This window comes from Phoca vitulina, unplaced genomic scaffold (assembly GCF_004348235.1).
Source record: "Phoca vitulina isolate PV1807 unplaced genomic scaffold, GSC_HSeal_1.0 scaffold75, whole genome shotgun sequence".
Taxonomy (NCBI): domain Eukaryota; kingdom Metazoa; phylum Chordata; class Mammalia; order Carnivora; family Phocidae; genus Phoca; species Phoca vitulina.
Window position 1 is genome coordinate 6,446,666 of NW_022589778.1, and position 21,244 is coordinate 6,467,909.

General features: G+C 42.5%; 1 protein-coding gene across 2 annotated transcripts in view; it reads right to left on the bottom strand.

The window, feature by feature from the left end:
* Nucleotides 1-3,275: 3,275 nt before the first annotated feature.
* Nucleotides 3,276-21,244, bottom strand: part of MTAP (methylthioadenosine phosphorylase) — a 44,375-nt gene continuing 26,406 nt past the window's right edge. The window contains exons 5-8 of one of the 2 annotated variants that reach the window (XM_032393670.1): nt 16,298-16,400; nt 11,796-12,035; nt 7,177-7,299; nt 3,276-4,777 (exon numbers count right to left, since the gene is read on the bottom strand). In XM_032393670.1, coding sequence (XP_032249561.1) covers nt 4,739-4,777; nt 7,177-7,299; nt 11,796-12,035; nt 16,298-16,400 — 505 coding nt within the window. In that variant the 3' untranslated portion in view covers nt 3,276-4,738. The remainder of the gene's footprint in view (nt 4,778-7,176; nt 7,300-11,795; nt 12,036-16,297; nt 16,401-21,244) is intronic. The other variant, XM_032393671.1, reaches the window with a different exon arrangement.

Below are 21,244 nucleotides of genomic sequence, written 5' to 3' on the forward strand. Positions count from 1 at the left end.
ATTTGTAAACTAAAGTGAGGTCACAAAGAGCAGTTAACGAACGCATCATCACATTCCGATGTGTAGACTTTTTAAACCTGAATCATCTATAAAGCTGAGGGCATCGTTTGAAAACACTGACAATTTCCTGTTAATTTTCCCTAAATGAAATCATCAAATGCTTTTGTTTTTATTATGGAAAAAAATGTGCTCTGCAACAAAATACCTATGAATTCAAGCACACATCTTTTTCAATTATATGCTGAATTCTACAACACTTAGGTATTTTGGTGTTTGTACTTTTTCAAAAATCTTTTCCTCAAGATCCTATTGATATGACCAGCTATTCAATTTCTGTGTGTGTTCAGTTTACTGAGTGAGGTAAAACCAACAACTTTTTGTTGATTGCTCATTTTTTTTTTAAGATTTTTTTTATTCATTTGAGAGAGAGGCAGAGAGAACACGAGCAGGGGGAGAGGTAGAAGGAGAAGCAGACTCCCCGCTGAGCAGGGAGCCCAATGCGGGGCTTGAGCCCAGGACCCTGGGATCATGACCGGAGCCGAAGGCAGTCACTTAACCAACTGAGCCACCCAGGCGCCCCTCTTTCTTTTTTAAAATAGATTTTATTAAGTCCAGAGCAGAAACAACTTTTTTTTTTTTTTTTTTAATTTGACAGAGAGAGCATAAGCAGGGGGAGCAGGAGAGGGAGAAGCAGGCTTCCCCACTGAACAGGTAGCCTGATGTGGGGCTGGATCCCAGGATGCTGGTATCATGACCTGAGCTGAAGGCAGACATTTAACTGACTGAGCCACCCAGGTACCCCAGTTCCTGGATATATTTTGGATGGTAGAATAAATATCTTCCTGGTGTGTGGGTTTTGAAGAGTCAAGGATAACTCCATGTTTTCGGTCTGAGGAACTGGAAGGGTGAAACTTCCAACGCCCGAGATGGGAAAGTACTGGGAGAGATTTGGGGGTGGGGGTGGGGACTGGAACCAGTCACTGAGGAATGAGTGGAGATAGAGAAGTCCAAGAGTTGACCCCTGGAGCAGGTAACATTAAAAGATTTGAGAGAACAGCAGGAACCAGAAGAGACTGAGTAGCAACCATTGAGGTAGAAAGAAAACTGAGTGTGGTGTCCTTGGAAGCCAAGTGAAGAATATTTATCAAGGAAGAGGGAGGGATTAAATGTATCATATGCTGCTGATAGGAAAAGAAAGATTAAGCTCAGAACTGACCAGTAGATTTAGTAAGGTGGTGACCTTGAGAATAGTGGTGGTGGTGTTAGAAGTGGGGTGCTGGCAAAATCTGGACTGGAGTGAGCTGAAGAAACAAGGAGGAGGAATTGGGAGACAGAAGAGATCTTCGGGGGCTATATCCCAATAAAAGACAAAGCAGTAAGACAAACAGCACACTAATTGCGGCCAAGAATTTTTTTTTTAATGGGAGAAGTACCAGCATATTTGTGTGCTGGGAGAAATGATCCAATGAGGGAAAATTTGAGCATGGAGAGATGGGCAACCACTAATGTGAGGTCTTTGACAGGTGAGAGTCACACAGGAAAGACAGAATTAGATTTTCATTTACACAAATATTCGTTGAACTTGTGCTAAGTACAAGGAACTGAGGATCCCAAGTGAAAAAGACAAAGTTCATGCTTTTATGGAGGTTTATCAAATAATGAGGGAGATGGGGAAGTCCTTAACTGAATGACAGCCCTTTAAATATTTAAAGTTCTGTTTTTCCTTCAGTGGTTAAAGATACTCAATTTCTTTAACCATTACTTATGTGGCATGGTCTTCCCAGTGCTCACACCCTTCTAAACTGGTGCTCTTTAGATGGTCAATGTTCTCCTCAAAGTGTTGTGCCCAGAACAGGATAGTGTTCCAGACATGATTTAACAAATTCAGTATCAAATTAAGAGAGATTAGTTTCTTATTTTACATGAACTGCTACAAAGCCAGGTCTCCTCTAGTGTCCACTCCTTAAAGAGAGTAGATGATTATGGTAAAAAGCTCAAACAGTGCAGAAAGGCATGAAGTAGACAGTAGGTCTCTTGAGTCATACCTCAGAGATTATCATTTTTTTTTTTTTTTTTAAGATTTATTTGAGAGAGAGAGAGAAAACGAGTGAGGGGGAGGGGCAGAGGAAGAGGGAAAAGCAGAGTCCCCGCTGAGCAGGGAGCCCAACACTGGGCTTGATCCCAGCACCCTGGGATCATGACCTGAGCCGAAGGCAGATGCTTAACCAACTGAGCCACTCGGGCGCCCCTATTACTAAGCTTCTTACCAGAAACTTCTTATGAACAGAAAGCATAAATATGCTATCCACACACCTGAACTGCGTTCTTACTTTACTTCATAATTTTTCTGATTTCCACTTAATTCCATACTGGTGCATAAAGATAATGCATCATTTATTTGTATTGATGCACCTTATTTAGATGCCACCATTGAGAATTTTAGCCATTCCTAAGCTTTTGCCTATTATAAACAACTCCAGGATGCACTGGGGCTAATGTGCAAAACATTTCAGGTCTCAAATATAACCCTGGTATTCCAGCCTTCTCCATCTTTTTTTGGTTAACACTCTACATATGAACTATTCTGGTTCATCCACAAAATTATGAAAAACAATGCATTACCAATAACATTTTCTAAGTAGATGCAAATGCACTTATCAGTAACTTGGCACTCTTCCAAAGGGCTAAGTCACTAAGGTACAACTTTCCATTATGCCCATAATCCACTGGGTTAACTCTGAAATACTCAAACTGATCACCGTTTACTTAATTTTATAGCTTAAAAAAAAAAAAAGTGAAAGATGATGTAAGTAAAAAGCAATCCAGGAAGAAATGGTCAGCAAAGTCCTCAAGAATGAGGTGTCCGGAAGAATACATTGGCTTTGTATAAGGAGTGGCTGATGGGTAACAACAACAGAAGAGAAGTATACTCCATATGAGAAGTCTGAAAATGAGGTTGCTAGAAAAGGCTACTGAATCAGGAGACACCCCTGAAAGCTGCTGGGGCAGAACTGTACTTTCTGAAGGCAGCAAGAAAAATGCCCACATGTTTTTGCCTTGACACCCTCAGACATGTACTAAGAACGAAGCAAAGAAGGTATATATAGTATTACAGAGTAGTGGATCAGGGCTTACAGAGACAGGGAGTTCTGGGTTCAGGTCCGTTATATCATCTGTGTATCTCTAATGTGCAGCCGGGGTTGGATCCCTGCACTGGGGAATTCGAGAATCATAATCCCACATAACCCAAACAGCTCAATATTAATGCTGGGGGGGGGTAACCACTTTATTTTGTTGTTTACAATTAGCAGCTTATTATCTTGAAGACAGTCTCCTAGACACAAACACAGACTTTACAGATTCTTTAAACAGACAAGCTACATGACTAAAGGACCCAGTAACAGGCCACAGTGAATGGTAGTATCTCTGAGGGAAAAAAAGGCCCTCCCTGCGAGAGAAAACAAAACACACTCCTATAAAATGAACAACAAAAAGCAGAGAAAGAAGCAAGCTTCTGTTTTATGAAAAATCCAAACCATTAACTTATGTAAAATAATTCATCAACTCATAAAAAGTAGAAACAAAGGTCAAATATTAATTTTAAAAATACCTGACACACGAGCATGTGTGTCTGTAGTCTCTTACAGAGTTTCAGACTCTCTGAGGATTAAACACCCAGTTATTCTCAAGTTGTTGCAGGCCCAAGTATTGTTCTCACTGTACAGTTATTAATGATCCTCTTTTTTAATACAATGAAGACGGAACCCAAACAGAACTCCTCTTAGAATTACCATCTTAAACTTTGCTTCACATCAGTTGTTTTCAAGAACTGGATCTTTTTATTTTTAAGACAACTTTATTATTTGATTATATTCATTGTAGAAAAATGTGAAGACACAGAAAAATAGAAAATTAAAATGATTCAGTGACCCAACCCCAAATACAGTAACAAAAGATTATATATCCATTTCTGGTCTTTTTGTACATTAATGTAGAACTTTAAAACAAAATTAGCAATGGAAAATGTGTGCACATATCCTTTTTTCCTTTCATATTATAGAGCAGCCATTTCTTTAGGACATTAAATATTATGTGAAAACACGATCCTCAGTTGGCTGCTCCACAATCCAATTAGAGGTAGGCCATAATTTACCTCCAACTGTTGGATATTCAGATTGTTCTGAATATTTACTATTATAACTAATGGTATATTAGACATCCTTCTTTATACATAATTCTTTGTATCTCTGATAATTTTTTAAAGATAAATTCCTAGGAGTAGCGTAACCAGCACAAAGGGTCTAAGTATTTTTAAGCCTTTGATACATTTTAGCAAACTGCCCTCCAAAAAGACTGTACAAATTTACAGTCACACCAATAAACAGCCTAAGAATTCCCATTTCTTCTTCATATTTCCTTGGTAACATAGGGAACTGGATGTTACCTCCCACCCTTTATTATTACAAATTTACTGGGGGAAGGATAAATGGGGTCTAATCTTTTTTTCTAAAGTGTCAGAATTTTTCCACATGTTCATTGGTCATTTTCTGAAGCAGCCTAAGCTTTCTAGAAGGCATCTCTGATAAGTGCATGTCTTCTTGTCTTATCATGTTCTTCTCCTTAACAGGCGAGGGCATGAGAGCTGCATGTCTTTTCCATGTTTTTTCCAAGTTAAGCTGAAATTTCTCAAATGGCTGAAATTAGAAAGTCTTCTTGTTTCCTAGGCAGCAGTGCTCGTTTAATGTCTTGGTAATAAAACAGAAAACTGGGCCATATTCTAAAAGGAAGAAAACAGGCACAGTTAACCAAGCATTTGCTATAGGTAGTGATTCTGAAGATCAGGATAATCACCAAGAGTACTTATAAAAAACCAGATTTTGATTTCAGAGACTAAGGACTCATGGTATACACACTTTCAATAAACTCCCCAGGGAATTCTCCTGTTCACCAAACCTTAAAACCAACCAACCAGGTGTGGGACTTGCGACATAGCCCCTAACTCTTAGTTCCTCCCTCTCCTTTCTTGTAAAGTGAGTTGTGCTTATCTCAAGAAGGCTGTTCAGATTCTCCTGGACCTCCGGCCCCTTGCACATCCACTAGGATACACTTTATACACCAACCTCCAGCCTGGATTAATGTAAATCAACCTCTGTCATTCACCTTATCCCGCTGGAAAAAAAATCCTTGAAATCTTAGTACGTTAGTATCTCTAAACCTAATAGGACCTTCTTCATCACTGCAAGCCTTACCTATCTTTATAAACCACAGCTGGTCACACAGTGGGTGCTGAGTGTTTCCGAAATGAATGAGTGAATGGACGATACGCATTTCAGTGTAGAGGGGACTGAACACGCTACCCCAGAATAAGCGGTAATTAGTAGGGTGTTCCTTAATGTGACAGAACGGAGGCCATGATTCTCAGTATCATCTAGAGCAATTCTTCATTTTCTTTCTTTAGATCATGTATCTCTTTGAGAATCTGAGGAAAGCTACACATATTAACTCTCTTCAAAAATGCATACATACAGAAGCACACTATTTTTACATACTTCCAGAAACTTCACAGAAGGAAAGGAGAACGTGGATTTCTACCATCCTAGCATTTTTCTACTTAAAAATGAAGCTGAAATAATACATTTATTGCTTGAGAAATTATCTTCAAATTCAAAAGACTACGGTCAAATGGGGTCAGTTGGAAAACCTAAAACAAAACAAAACAAAACCAACCCCCAAACAAAAGAACAACCCATCACATGTTGCAGGTGACATTAGCCTCCGCAGCAGCAGAAGCATGAGTCATATTTGCCATAATCAATAGTGTGCTTATTTAGACAAGCTAACATCCTGCCGTTCCCGTTGCCCTGCATTCAGGGAAATGTAACGGTTTCCACTTTAAACTGACTTTCCTCAATTCTTAGAAATTAGTTTCACATTTGTAATAAAGGCTTGCCTGTATTTCAATTACAATGCAACACTTCATGGGGGAAAGAGGGGCGATCATTTACTCATTAAAGAACATTTAGCTCCTAGGTATAGAGGTTGAAACCAACACATGTGTTTCCTGTCCCTTATGGGCTTAAAGTCTGGTGGGAAAAAAATGGAATCCAAGTTCCAATATTCCTGACTTTGCCAGTGTGTAGGGCGGAGAGACAACCTGTTACAGGGGTGAGTACTGCAGCCTGCCGTATCTGCTTGCAAGAACAGGCCCTGTGTATCTCTCAGGGGTTTTGTATTGATAGCTGGAAACTGGCTGGGTTGGAGCACTTCCACCACGCACGCGGTATCCACTAAAATCATGGCTCCTCAATGCCCAGCAGCTCTCAGTCACTGACCACCACACAGTGTCTTCACCACACTAAAATTGTGGCTCTCATTCCAGAGCTCCTTAGTGGTAGCAGGTCAGGTAGGGAGGGCTTTTATCAACTTTTCAAATCCTCTCTCAACTACTTGTCATAAGACCCAAGAGTATAGGTATGAGCTAGACCTTAGGACATGCTAGCCACGTCCTCTGGATGCTAGGGGAATGTAATATCCAATCGATTTGAGGCAACTCCTTATCCAGTGTGGTTAGTCAAGAGAGTCACAAAATGTCCAAATAAAAATCATGCGTCTCTGAGCTTAGCACTCAGTTTAAATTATATTCTGAGAATTACTACTAGAGTTGAAAAGCTACCAGTCTACAACCCATCCCATGTTTATCATTAATCATTGTCTTAGTCTGATACAACATCAACACTAAGTAGACATTCCCTGGCACTGTTTTGGTATTGCTATTAGTATTTTGGCTTTAAAGGCTGCCAACCCTTTGCCTGGGTCTGCCAAAGAGCAAACCGCTTTGTCAGCAATGTAAGCCACGTACAGAACAAGCACTATCAACCTTCTGAAGTATGACTTAGGGATACCCTGCAAAGCATGACAATGTTAAGAGCCTGGCAGACGAGATACTAAAACTCTCACCACCTGAACTTTCAACAGTCTTGCATTACTCGCCAAAATATATAATTACTCAATTTCACAATGGTTAGTATGGTAGTAAAGAGCATGAAAACTTGTAGAGAACTTCTAGACTAGTATAAAACACACGACGAGCTGGACCAAGGATGAAATGCAAGTAAGAGAAAAAGGCAGCCGATGGTCTGCGGAAGCATCTGCTTGCAGATGGCTGAGGGTACTCACCTTCAGGTTATGGAGGGTTTCTGACCATTCCATGGACCCTATCTGAGGTATGGTAGTGAGGAGTAAACTTTTGGCTTTATTGGCATTTTCTTTCAGGGTCTTTAAGACCCGGTCCACCGAAACCTAGAAAAACAACAGCACAGGATGTTACTAGCAATTTACAATCCCACTGCTCTCCACAGAACATTTTCCTGACCTCCTACCTGATCTGTAAAGTCAGTTTACTCCAATTCCAATCCCCTGAGCACCAGCTCTGCATTTTTCAAGGCAGGCTCGTTCCCGGGGTGGGGGCAGGGGGGTTGTGCCTTGGAGAAACCCAATGACATCTCTGAAAAGCACTGCTGTTTTCAATATAATGTTTGAGAAACTATCTCAGATGTATAATGTGTTAGCATGGTCTGGAAAGATGTGGCTAATTCTCACGTCCACAGTAAAATGGATTCCAGTCTTAAAATTGTTTCCACACTGGCTCACCAATCACAAGATAAGCACATTGCTCTTTAGAGAAGTCTTCGAGCTAATGAAGAGAAATGCTGGAATCAGAGTATCATCATTTCTACAGCTCCCAATGAATTAATGGATGGGCGGCTAACATCACAGAACAACAGCAAAAAAATCCCAAACCGAACAAACAATCCACTTTGATGAGCTTCCTGACAGGAAAACTAAACACTGGTTTTGACATCTGAATTGGATGAACTCTCTGGAACCAGCTGTCAGTTTACAGAAAATACAGACAGAGAAATCTGTCAAACTACCCCCAAGGAGATGATTTCAGTGATCCAGAAAATTTCCTATGGGAAACTCTACAGGACAGATGACCTAGTTTCTTTTCAGAACACTTGGAAGTAAAAAATTGTGATATTTGAGATAGCTAGAAACGTGAACTGTGCTTCGATATATTAAGGAATTACTGTTGGAATGTGACAGTGATAATGGGGTTATGTTAGATGTTTATGGATAAAATCATGGATCAGAGTCCAGATGAAATATAATTGGTCCTAAGCTGATATGTTTATAGTTGAAGCTGCATGTTGATTTACAAAAGCTCATACCGTCGTCGACTTTTGTATATGACTGAAATTGCTTCATAAGGATGTTGAAAAAAAAGTTGTGAACGTAAAATGATCAGAGGTGGAGTACTCGTCACACCTCACTATACTTAGAGAGTATCTGAGGTTCAGGGGCACAAAGATTACACCTTTCTATTTCCTGGAGTTTATATAAAGTCGAGATCCGTCCCACAAACACTGAAGTGTGTTCAGAAAAAACTGACGAGCACTGTAGCAGATGGGAGTCCCACTGCTGTGGGAACACCCTGCAGTGAGCAGCTGGGTGCTCGCAAGTACACCCAGAGGCACGCTTTTAAGCAGTCTTCCGATGCAGGCTCATGAAGCATCCAAGAAATTCACCTTATATTTACTTTTTTCCTTATGCTTTTCCTTTGATTGATATTTCTTTTTTTTTTTAAGATTTTATTTATTTGAGAGCAAGAGAGAGAGCATGAGTGGGGGGGGAGGGGCAGAAGCAGAGGGAGAAGCAGACTCCCCACCGAGCAGGGAGCCCGATGTGGGACTCGATCCCAGGACCCTGAGATCATGACCCGAGCTGAAGGCAGACACTTAACCTTCCCTTGACTGATATTTCTATACACACTCTGACTGCTCTTTTCTTGTCTTTGTTCCTGCTGTTGGGCTCCACCCAAAATGCCTGTTCTACTAACCTCCTCACAGTAAAATCTAACCCTCTGTTGAATGCCCAGTTCAAATGTCCAGTTTTCTTCTCAAACATTTCTGCGCCACCCCCCTGCATCATAGCTGGCATGTGATGACCGCCTTCTCAGGAGCCAGCTCTATAGGGGCTGCTCTACGTATCTAATTTGGTTTCACTCTCCCAGAAATCCCGCAAGGTCAGAACTGTAAGTAAACAACCTCCACCCCTCACCTCTGGCTCCATCCCACAGAAGAGTAAATGGATCAACGAACTTGCCCCGTGTTACAAGGAAGTGGAGTAACAGGAATCTGAAGGTGGGTGTAGGCAACTCGAAAATCTTTGTACCATGTCATGCTGCACATCTGGTTTAAAGCACAGTGACACACACGGCTGGCTGAGGATGCGATTTTCGCCTGTGCTTTTCTTGTGGCATTTAGCATTATCTGCCTTCATGCCTTACCACTTACACACAGCTTAGCGTCTCTGCTTTCAACTCAAGGGGCTCTAACTGCCTGCTTTCCAAACCTCATGTAGTAAAGGAAAGCACCACGTGCTCTGCAGGGGAGACAGATGTTTCTAGACTGAGCAGAAAGCCACAGGCAGGAAGCAACCTGCTCTCGGGGAGCGGCAGAGACTGGAGCCTCCTGCTAATTGGAGGCTGCTTCTCACCACCATGAGGCTGAGCTGTCCCTTAGGTGACCAGAGCTGCCAAGTCAGAAATTATGCTGTGTCAGGATCTGGAAGTTTCTTGCACACAAAATATCCTAGTAGTTAGCAATGGTTTATTACACTGAGGAGTCGGGACAAGGTACTCACACAAAACAAAGAACCTGTGTTCAAGTACAACCCAAACTCCATATACACAGATGGACTGACAGCAAGGGTACCTTACTGTTTTCCATGACAATGGACAGCACAACAAGCAGCTCTGAGATGGTGGGAAGGGCCATCTTGGAGAAGAGGTCACGTCCCATAAATGTGCTCCCAACAGCCACCCCTGCACTTGTTCACTTTAAAACCCCTTGACTGTAATTTTGTCCCTTTCTCCATTTTAAATATTTTTATTTATTTGAGAGAGAGAAAGAGAGAGAGCGTGCACACGAGCAGAGGGCGGGGCAGAGGGCGAGGGAGAGAGAGAATCTCTAGCAGACTACATGCTGAGCGGCGAGCCTGACGTGGGGCTCGATCCCACGATCCTGAGATCATGACCTGAGCTGAAATTAAGAGTCAGACGCTCAACCGAGTCACCCAGGCGCCCCCCTACCCTTTCTCTATTTTAAAATGAGACATAATGATCCAGTTTCTTCAAGTGAAATGCCAGGAGTGAAAAGACAGGGGAATATTAGATTAAAAGAGATTTAAGAGGCAGATCATTTAAATGCAATATGTGGATTATAAGGGACCCTGATTTGAACGGTTATATGAGACAAGGAAAATGTAAACAGTCTGGATATTTGGTTACGCTAAGGAATTAATATTTTTTGGTACAATAGTGGTATTGTAGTTATTTTGTTATTTTATTTTATTTATTTATTTATTAAAGATTTTATTTATTTATTTGAGAGAGAGAGAATGAGAGAGAGCACATGAGAGGGGGGAGGGTCAGAGGAAGAAGCAGACTCCCCGCCGAGCAGGGAGCCCAATGCGGGACTCGATCCAGGGACTCCAGGATCATGACCTGAGCTGAAGGCAGTCGCTTAACCAACTGAGCCACCCAGGCGCCCTATTTTATTTTTTTTTAAAGATTTTATTTATTTGACAGAGACACAGCGAGAGAGGGAACACAAGCAGGGGCAGAAGGAGAAGGAGAAGCAGGCTCCCTGCAGAGCAGGGAGCCCAATGCGGCGCTCGATCCCAGGACCCTGGGATCATGACCTGAGCCGAAGGCAGACGCTTAACGACTGAGCCACCCAGGCACCTATTATTTTATATTTTTTAAAAAAAAGGCCTTCTGGAAAAATATTTACTTCAAGAGGGAAGTGAGTAGGAGCATACACAGGACACAAGGCCGGCTGTGGATGGTAAAGCTACATGATGGGTAACTGGGGGTTCATTATACTAGCCTCTCTCCTTTTGCCGATGTTGGAAGTTTTCCACAGTGAGCATATTTATTCTGGAAGCCTGACTGAAGTGGTCAGTGTCTTCACATACCAGCTGGACCTCGCTATCTTTCCTGCCCAGAACCCCTCACTGACCATCCCTCTGAAATACATACATAGTCTACACGGTGCTGCCTCCCTCCCTCCCTCCACTCCCCGCCAAGCGGGCCTGTCTTTCCCACCACCCTTCCACCGGAAAGGCCTCCCAGACTTCAAATGTTAGGTTGGGCCAACTGGGTATGTGGTTCTCACCACACTATCTCTTTATAACCCTGAGCTTTCTTACACTGGTTGGCTTAATCTCTGCACCCCCTTACCCCCCCAAAGGCCTCAGAATATTTGCTCCTCACAGGCTTGTCTGTCGGCTGTCATATTCCTACACCAACAGCATGCAGTCATGGTAGGCTCAACAGACAGGTATGAATATAGAGGCCTCTTACCAGGCAGAGGTAATAGGTCTTTCCCTTTGAAAACACACATAATGACCAGTAGCACAGGATAAGGAAATTAGAACCAAAACACACTTTCATCCTTAAAATAAGGCCAAGTCTCAATATGATTCGCACCACACCTACATGTCCACAATGTACTGTTTATCCGTGGATAAAAGTGTCTTTTTCTTCTCTGTGGAGATCTTTGTTTGTATCTTCCAACGAGAACTATAAAGAAAATACCTGACCACATACAGAGCTGACTTTAAAACCTGGCAGAAAGGCACTTTCTGGAAGGAATACAGAACAAATGGTGAAGACACTCTCTCAAAGGCTCCCATGGGGCTTTACATGTTGGGAAGAGAATTCCACCTACCGCTTCCTCATGCTCCTTCCAGCAGTCATAATCTGTTGCCATGGCGATACTCGCATAGCAAATCCCAGCCTCCTTAGCGAGAACCACCTCTGGAACTGTGGTCATGTTGATAACATCCGCCCCCCAGGTGCGGAACATAAAGCTTTCTGCCCGGGAGCTAAAACGAGGTCCCTCGATTGTGACCACTGTGCCTTTTGAGTGGCACCGGAGTCCTAACTTTTTAGCAGTCTCTATGAGGACCTAGAAAACAAAGAACCACACACTCAGAAAATACAAACATGAGTTAACAGCTTACTATTTTGTTTTTTTTCCCCTGATGGTTGCCAAGTTAATGACTTCAAGATTTTTACTACAAATGGCTAGTACCTGCAGGCCCTCAGACAGAGCCTGGAAGATCTAGATCCGAACCCCCTCACATAACCCTGTTCCCCCGGCCCCTTGCACACACAGCTTCCGGCTACCAGAGCGAACAGTGAGCTTCTTCTCTACACCAGGCATTTGTTTATATTAATTTCACTTATTTCTTAACAGCTCAAAGAAGACTAAGCTGGGTTGTGAACATGGACTTGAGTCTGAGCCCTTCACCTCCCAGGGTGAGCTAAGGTGCCGATCCTATTCACATCTCCTCAAAGACATGCTGAGAACGGTTTCCAAGCTCTTTCACACAAAATCTGAAGACTTTTAGAGAAGCTTTTTTTGGTTAGAAAATGATTTCTGGGGTACCTGGGTGGCTCAGCTGGTTAAGCGGCTAACTCGTAATCTCAGCTCAGGTCATGATCTCAGGGTTATGAGATCGAGCCCTGTGGCTGGCTCCGAACTGGGTGTGGAGCCTGCTTAAGATTCTCTCTCCCTCTCCCCACCTCCAAAAAAAGGGAAAGTGATTTCTTCATAATCTCTTTTGCCTGTTGTCTCTCCCAAAAACAAAACCAGAATGGGGATGTGCTGGTTTTTTCTCTCTAGGGATAAACTTATCATGGCATCTTACTTTAACGGCAAGGCCACGCATGGGTTTTAAAAACATTATTTAAAAGTTTGATCACTTTTTCCAGCGACTAATTAATAACACACATCTAATCCTCAAGTTATTAATTTCTAGCCTGTGTTTCAACATTCCTTTTTAATTAAAAAAAAAAATTAACTGTTAACCCACTTAAGCACTGCCAAAACTTCACTTAATCTTTGTATGTTTTCATTTTCTCATCTGTAAAATGGGAATAATGAGATTGTATTACAGAAGTACTGTGAGGATTAAATGAGCTAAGGAATAATACAGCACAGAATTGTGTTGGGCACATTTTAAACACTGGATACAAGCTAAATCAGTCTTCTAACAATTACTAACACTGGCACCTTCTACCCTTGTTTGCCAAATAACTGGCACAGACTCCTGGGGTGCTTTATATATAAAATGGTGTGACTCAGTGTCAATAAAGGCTCCAATTCAGGCCAAAGTCTAGCCTGCACATGCTGGAACCACATAAGCAAATTAACCTGTTTCTCTAAAAATAATTTTCATTATGCTATAGCAATGGGAGAAAGAATTTTAATAACAGCCTTGGCAACACCAAATTTAGAAGCGTGACAAGTCACAATGAATAGCTGATATTGTATCATGTTTGTTTATACTATATATGCTGAAAATAAGATTACGCTTAATAAAAACTTTCCCCTCGAGTACAGGTTATACATTCGAGGGCCTAAATCACTCTTCCTTCACCTCTACCTCCCCCACCCCCAAATTAAAATATAGCCAGCCCAGTCCCATCTTCATTAAATGTCTTTTAAAATCCTGAATAACCAAGCTGTATATCTTGGCCAAACTTCAGTATTTCCAGAAATGACTGGAGGAATATCATAACTACCTTGTACACTGGACTGCGGCATGTTAAGTTCTCACATCACCCTGGGAAGGGGGTGCCATGATGGTGAGGAGGAGGAAGTGAAGGATTATGGATGTGGACCAGCCACAGAGACAGACCCTGGGGTCTCAGTCACTTGAACCAGCACTTTGCACCCCCACAACCACAAGAACGGACAACTCCAACATCATGTACCAGCAACCAGCAATACAAACCACAGGCTGAGAGATCTCTGGGTCTGAGGCAAAGATGCTTTCATTTGCATGTTCTGAGCAATGATAATGGAACTCCTGAATCTACCACCATCCTTCAAATGTATTAGCAATATTAGATCACCAAGCTAAATATATTTTATGTGTCCAGACTTTGAAAGACTGTGCTTCCGATTACCTCCTAAAATGACTAGAGGTGAAAATATTTTGGGGGTAGAAGTGACATGGGACAAAATATTAACCCCACATATGTGACAAATGTTTTTTCTACCCATGTTCTAGCGAACCAGTTCACCTCCCCAAGGGAAACCACCAGTTTCTTTGGGTCAATTTTCTAAAGATTTTATTTATTTTTATTTATTTGACACATAGTGAGAGAGAGAGCACAAGCAGGGAGAGCGGCAGGCAGAGGGAGAGGGAGAAGAAGGCTCTCCACTGACTGAGCAGGGAGCCCGATGCAGGGCTCGATCGCAGGATCCTGGGATCACGACCTGAGCCAAAGGCAGATGCTTAACCGACTCAGCCACCCAGGCGCCCCTCTTTGGGTCAATTTTCTAAAAACACTCTATCTGCAGGTTAATATTGTCGTATTTACCTCTTTATATGTAACACAAGTGGCGGAAATCTTGTTTACCACTTGACAATTCACCTTGACAATCCTTCCTCATCCGTACATGAAAGGTCATGTGAATGTTTTAAGTTAAAGTGATAATTGCCAAGGGGCAGCACCATCTACTCTACATTTCTGGACAATATTTACAAATCTCTTTCAGAGTATGTAGGAATAAAGTTATATTCCAAGGCTTATTTTTCCCACTTTCCTTTTTTTTTTTTAAATTATTTATTTAGTTGACACAGAGAGAGAGGGAGCACAAGCACAAGCAGGGGGAGCAGGAGAGGCAGAGGGAGAGGGAGAAGCAGACTCCCCGCTGAGCAGGGAGCCCGATGCGGGGCTCGATCCCAGGACCCTGAGATCATGACCCGAGCCAAAGGCAGACGCTTAATGACTGAGCCACCCAGGCGCCCCATTTCCCATTTTCTTAAACTGCCTTTCCTAGCATTCCTTTAGTCTTACATGGGGCAGGGAGGGGTCCCCTGGCTTGGCTAGACCAAGAATAGCTGAGTTAATGTTGGCTCAAGAGAGGCTAAACTCTGTTACTGGAAACGGTCTCCAACTGCTGATCGCCAAGCCACCACATGAGCATGTATTCTGTATACATCATTAGTTCATTAGTATTTATTTCTACCCTACCTCTACTGCTAGTACCTGAATTCAGTGTTTTCTGTGGGACACGACCTCAGGCCTATTCTCTCCCTGGTCTATTTCTTCCCAAGCTCTCCCCATTTTGAAATGGACAAGAATCTTATATATATCTTATTACCCCTGGAAAGCAAATTTATTATGTGGACAGATCTGCGTTTCAGAGAGAAGACTAGCAGCAACGTTTTGATATATTCTGCTGATAACTACTTGGAAACATACACATCCCAAAAACCCAAATACACACTTAACCTGCCATTTTTTTTAAACAAATAAAAAGTGTATTTTCATACAAATCAGAGAGAATAACAAGCAGTGGTATATCTGAAATGGCTCCCCCTGACTCCTGGCTTCAGATTCTAGATTTTTGTTTAAGACCACCGTGAGGTTAAGGAGCCCTTGCTGTAAACTGTAAGGAAACTACTTTTATACAATTACACAGGGCTGAACATAAAAGCTGCAATAAATCTACTTTCCATATGTAGGTGTTAAAATTATCTGAATGAGTAAAATGCTTCCATACTTCCACTGAAGGGCTAGCCACTTAGGTCTAAGATTTCACTGTAATCCTGGAGAGGAGGCTGGACAGTAACAGCCAACCTCGCCTCAAAGGCCAATGATGCCAATCTGACAATTTACAGATGATCAAAAACTGAATTCATAAAAGCAGTTGTTGGATGGCTCATAAGTGACAAGCATAGCTCAGAGCACTTATAAATAACGGCTCACTCGTTTATCCTTCCCACAGTGCTGTGAGGTTCCTGTACCATTTCCTTCATTTTCCAAATGAGGAAACTGAGGCCCAAGGGCATTAAGTAACTTGTTCAACAAGACACAACTATTAAGCAAAAGAGCAGAGATTTGATCCCAAGTAATCTTTTTCCAGACTGTACACTCTGGACTAATACGCTAAATGACTTAAAAGGTATTCTGACAGCAAAATCAAAACCTATAAAAAAGGCAGGTTGCATGTCTGAGTGACTCAGCTTTATCGATGACCGAGAGCAGCGGAGGCAGTACTAACAAAGGGAAAGTCTTCTAGAAACCTTGCAGAAGAAGCACACTGGAGAGGGGAAGAGGGACTACCTGCTTAGCCAATTAATCGAACTCTAGATGCCACCCCAAGCCCTTACGACTTATTTTGGCGCACCTTCCAGAAAGACTACAAACCTCTCTCGTTTTGGGGCAGAACGGCTCAGCCACGGGAATATGGCATACTCCTCTGGTACTGGAATGACTTCCATCATAGAAGGTCTGAGGCCTTTTGGTGGTCCTACAAAATAAAGGGAAAAGTTTTTTTTTTGTTTTTTTTTAAAAAGCCCTCACTCCATCCTCTGGGGGCTGGTGAATCCATAGTACCTAGGTCAATACCTTGGTTCTCACTCCAGAACCGATAGCTCTGGATAAGCTGAAGGCAACTGTTGGAAAAGCTGCTTCAGGACAGTATGTGGCTTTTCTGGCTCTGGGTTGGTGTGTGTGGCCTGGTGACTGACAGAACAACCACAGCGGATTGTAGGTACAACTCAACTCTGGGCTCAGGACGCTGGGTAAAACCCCTAAGAAGTCACTACAGAATTCTCAATCATTGTAGACGTAGACGTACAGTGAACCCCATATATGTCCATTATCTAGATTCAACAATTCAAACTTCGTCAAACTTGCTTCATCTGTTCGTTTTTCCATGGTTGCAAATCTCAGACTTCATCGTTTCACCCCGACTTCAGATGGACCAAAATATGTGGATTTTTCACTGTAATGTCATGATCACACTTGATAAATATCAATTCCTCCATACCAACTAATACACAGACCAGATGCAAATTTCCCTGATGTCCTCAAAAATGCCCTATTTTTTTTTTTTACTTATCTTTTATTTTTTAACTAATGCTTTTTTAGTTTCAAGCTCCAAACAAGGTCCTAACCTTGCATTTGATTGGCCTGTCTCTAATGAGGCTAATTCCCGCCCTCCACCCCCGACCGTATTTTTTCATGCCTTTGGCCCACTGAAGAAAGCAGCCCTTTGTCCTGCCCCACTTGCGGGACTCTCGTTGCCACCTCATCTAGCTTGTTCCTCTACCCACCGTAATTAGTTCTGAAACCTTAGTTCAATTTCTGGTAGAACGTTTTTGAATCCACAAAAGAAAGGCTAAAATTAACCCAGAGCCAAGTCACCCTGCAATTTTTCACCCAAAGTTTTCAGAATAAAGTACTTTCTGTGTCCTTTATATTGTTCTCAACTTGAACTCATGAGTAATACAGGAGAGAGAGTCTTCATCTTTCCTATGGCGGGGAGGGCCGGCGAGGGACAGCCCAAGGGAAAGCAGGGGAAGGTGGGCCACTTCATGTCTGCTTTCAGGAGCGGGAGGGAAGGGAACACCATGGAGAAATACACTGGTTGGATTTATACAGCTGGCGTGTCCACCTACCAAAATTCACCTGCTCCTTCCATCCTGTCACATACTAGACAGTGACCTTAGCTGGCACCAAAGCCACCTGGCTCCAGAATGAGGTCTCAGTGCCCTGCAGGGATGAAAACCTAGCCTGGACTCCTCCCAGCCCTCTGTCATATGTGTCTTGGGGGAAGGCCAAGTTAACCCCCAAGCAATTCCAGATGGGGTTGAAGAACAAACAGGTCAAATGGCCGTCCTAGCCCACGTAAACAGAGGCTTTCCTCTTTTTGTAAAACTAACCAATAAAATGGGGCCACATACTCCAGCTCTGGCTTGGTATCAGCCTTCCATGAGTCAAATATTAGCAATATCCCCATTTACAACCATGATGAAGTATACGAAAACAGGGCCACAAAAACCTCCAGAAGCAATACCCCCATAAATGTCTATGCACCTTACCTATCTCCGTCCTTCTCTCTTCTCTTTCTACCCCTTCTTTGCCTAATCCCTCCTCTTTGTTCTGAACGTCTACCTTAAGACAAAACATGTATTATGCTTTATGTTATGTCACATACACTTGATACTTATTACTACAGTTCATCCCCTCTGTCAAGTGGAACATTTTACATTTTTCTCTTTAAGCAAAGTTCTTTAACTACTAACTACAGGGCTTAGAGCAAACTGCCATATCTGTTCGATTCTCTATTTCCAATCATAAAATGTAGTTCATCCACCCATTTGTACAGGCATCGTGAGGATGAAGCCAACCAAGATGTCCAGACGGCTGCCGGCAGCTCAGAAGCAAGGTCAGGGGCTAGCGACAAACACGGAGCCGGCACCAAGGAGAAGCTACGGCTGAGGCGGGGCCTCGGTGCACTCAGCCCTGTAGGGGCAAGGGAAGGGTGGAGCCCTAAGGAAGAAAAGAAGACTCTAATAGCAACATTTCTAACGGTTTCAGGGCTAAAACCACTACACAGCAATACTCCTGTCCAGCATAAAATGATAAGGCATGATTAATGCTGAATGAAATTCTGACCAAGAGCCACAGGATTTACAATGGGAGGGGATGGAGCACATTTTTTCCCGTAAATACAGTATAGTATGTAAATGTATTTTCTCTTCCTTATGATTTTTTTTTTTTTAGATTTATTTATTTGACGGAGAGAGACAGCGAGAGAGGGAACACAAGCAGGGGGAGTGGGAGAGGGAGAAGCAGGCTTCCTGCGGAGCAGGGAGCCCGATGCAGGGCTCAATCCCAGGACCCTGGGATCATGACCTGAGCCGAAGGCAGATGGTTAACGACGGAGCCACCCAGGCGCCCCGCTTATGATTTTCTTAATAACACCTTCTTTTCTGTAGCATACTTTATCATAAGAATATAGGACATAATGCATATAACAAGATAAAATGTGTGTTAATCGACTATGTTATCAGTAAGGCTTCTGGTCAACAGTAGGCTATTAGTTAAGTTTTGGGGAGGTCAAAAGTTATACATGGGTTTTCAACTGAACAGGGGTCAGCACCTTATACAACATGCCCAACATGACCCATGTCGTATAAGGGTCAACTGTAATTTGTTACAGCACCTAGAGGACACTAATACACGTGCTTATGGGGGTTAAGATATAGTCAACCCAGTTATGGCTTCCACAGTAATAAAGAAATGGTGCTGAAGGTCAGCCCCAACTCTTGCTTCATTAGCAAACCCTCCCAGCTAGGCAAGGGGACTGCGAATTTCACTTCCCCATTAGCTTGGGACCCCAGTGGAAAACAGACTCTGGGACTGACTGACTTGGCTGGCTTTACCGCTCACTCCGTAACTGTGCCTCAGAGAAAAGTCAATCTGATCTCTCTGCACCTCAGTTTGTATCCGTTTCCTCATATTTAAAATGGGGAATAAATAATACCACCTACCTTCTAAGGTCGATGTGAAGACTGAATGAGACATGGGAAGCAAGTGCTCAGCACGAGCAACTACTATTTATGGAAAATCTGCTCCTGTACTTCTCATGCGCCCACCTCAGAGCCTGACACATGTATGGACCCTCAGGTCGAAGGTACACAAAAAACCGCTTGAAGCTATCAAACTGGGACACATACTAAGAGAAGTGAAGTGTGCGTCCGAACCAAAAACTGCCCATGGAAGAGTGAAGGAGGCAAAATTGTGTTGTGTACCGGCAAGAGTGAAGTATGTTCAAGACTGCTAAGGAGAGAACACTGGGCACTTTCACACACAGAACAAAGAAAAGACCAGAAAAAGGCTGATGGGTTGGTTGTTGAATCGGCTGGTAGACTGACTGGTAGACTCTTGAATCGGCTCTCAGACAGCCATTTGTTAATAATTTCCCTCTGAGGAAAAGCGGAGTTGCAAGCAACAAGGAGAACACTTGTCGTACAGCAGAAACAAATGCAACTGCACATCTCTGAGGAAGCACATGTCCCCAACAAGCCTCAGCATGCAGGCACATGAGTCAATTAACCTACTGGCAAAGCAGGGCCGACGGCTGCTCATAATTAGCATGGTTTTGGGGAAATGATTCTACCCACGTCACTTAAAAGATACCTGAATAGTAATGCGCATGGACAAACTCAAACTCAGTCTCTAAGAAACCTAAGTAAAACAAAAAATCCTCCCAATCTCTCTTTTCTTTCTTCTTTTTTTAAAGATTTATTTATTTACCCCAAAGAGAAGGGGGGGGAGGGACAGAGAGAGAGAGAGAGAGAGAATGTGAGCAGGGAGAGGGAAAGAGAGAATCCTCAAGCAGGCTCCCCACTGAACTCAGAGTCTGATGCAGGGCTCGATCCCACGACCCTGAGATCATGACCTGAGCCAAAATCAAGAGTCAGACCCCCATCTGACTCAGCCACCCAGGTGCCCCCAATCCCTCTTTTCATTAAAGCCCGGGCTCTGAGGGCAAGTGGAAGTGTTCTCTGTAGCAAGTCATCACGGCCACCACAAATTCGTATTCACAAATATGCAGATAACTGGGCACACCAATGTTAACCGAACCACAGTTAATACAAACAGGGAGCTGAAAACAACCAATTTCCCACTAGCAGGCAGCTTAAATAAGCCACACTGCCGGCAATGGCAGAGGGTTATGTCCGTCAGGATCTGACTACACGTGTGGAAAGCTAAGAGAGATGGTTAGCTCATGTGAGCTAGGAGAGAAGAAAAAGACAAACTCCTCTTTTTCTAGAATTCCTTCACACAAACATATTTTTTGGGTGTGTTAAAAAATATATAAATGGTATGTAATATGGACTGTCTCACAATATGCTTGATTTAGTTAATGATGATAGATCTTGAAGACTTTTCTGTATCAGCACATAGAAATTTACTTGTTTCAAGCTCTGAATAGAAGGCCATGGATATATCAGTATATTTAAGTTATTATACAAAAAATGGGTAATTAAAAATGGTACAACCGCCAGTGTCTCTGCATGAGCTACCTTGTACATGTTCCTCAAAAAACCAAGAAAAGGAACTGTTGCAAAGGTCTCACATTTTCAAGTTTAATGGACAGATTTCACCAAATTTCCCTTCAAGTAACCAGAAACTTAGGAGGGTTTCACTTTTTACCATATACGCTCCTCTACTATTTCCACTTCATCTCATTACAAATATGTATTACTCTTTAAATGCTCTAAAACACAGGTTATGTTAAACAGCATTTTAGTTTTAGCACACACTAGAACACCAAAGACAATTTAAGTTAAAAATTTA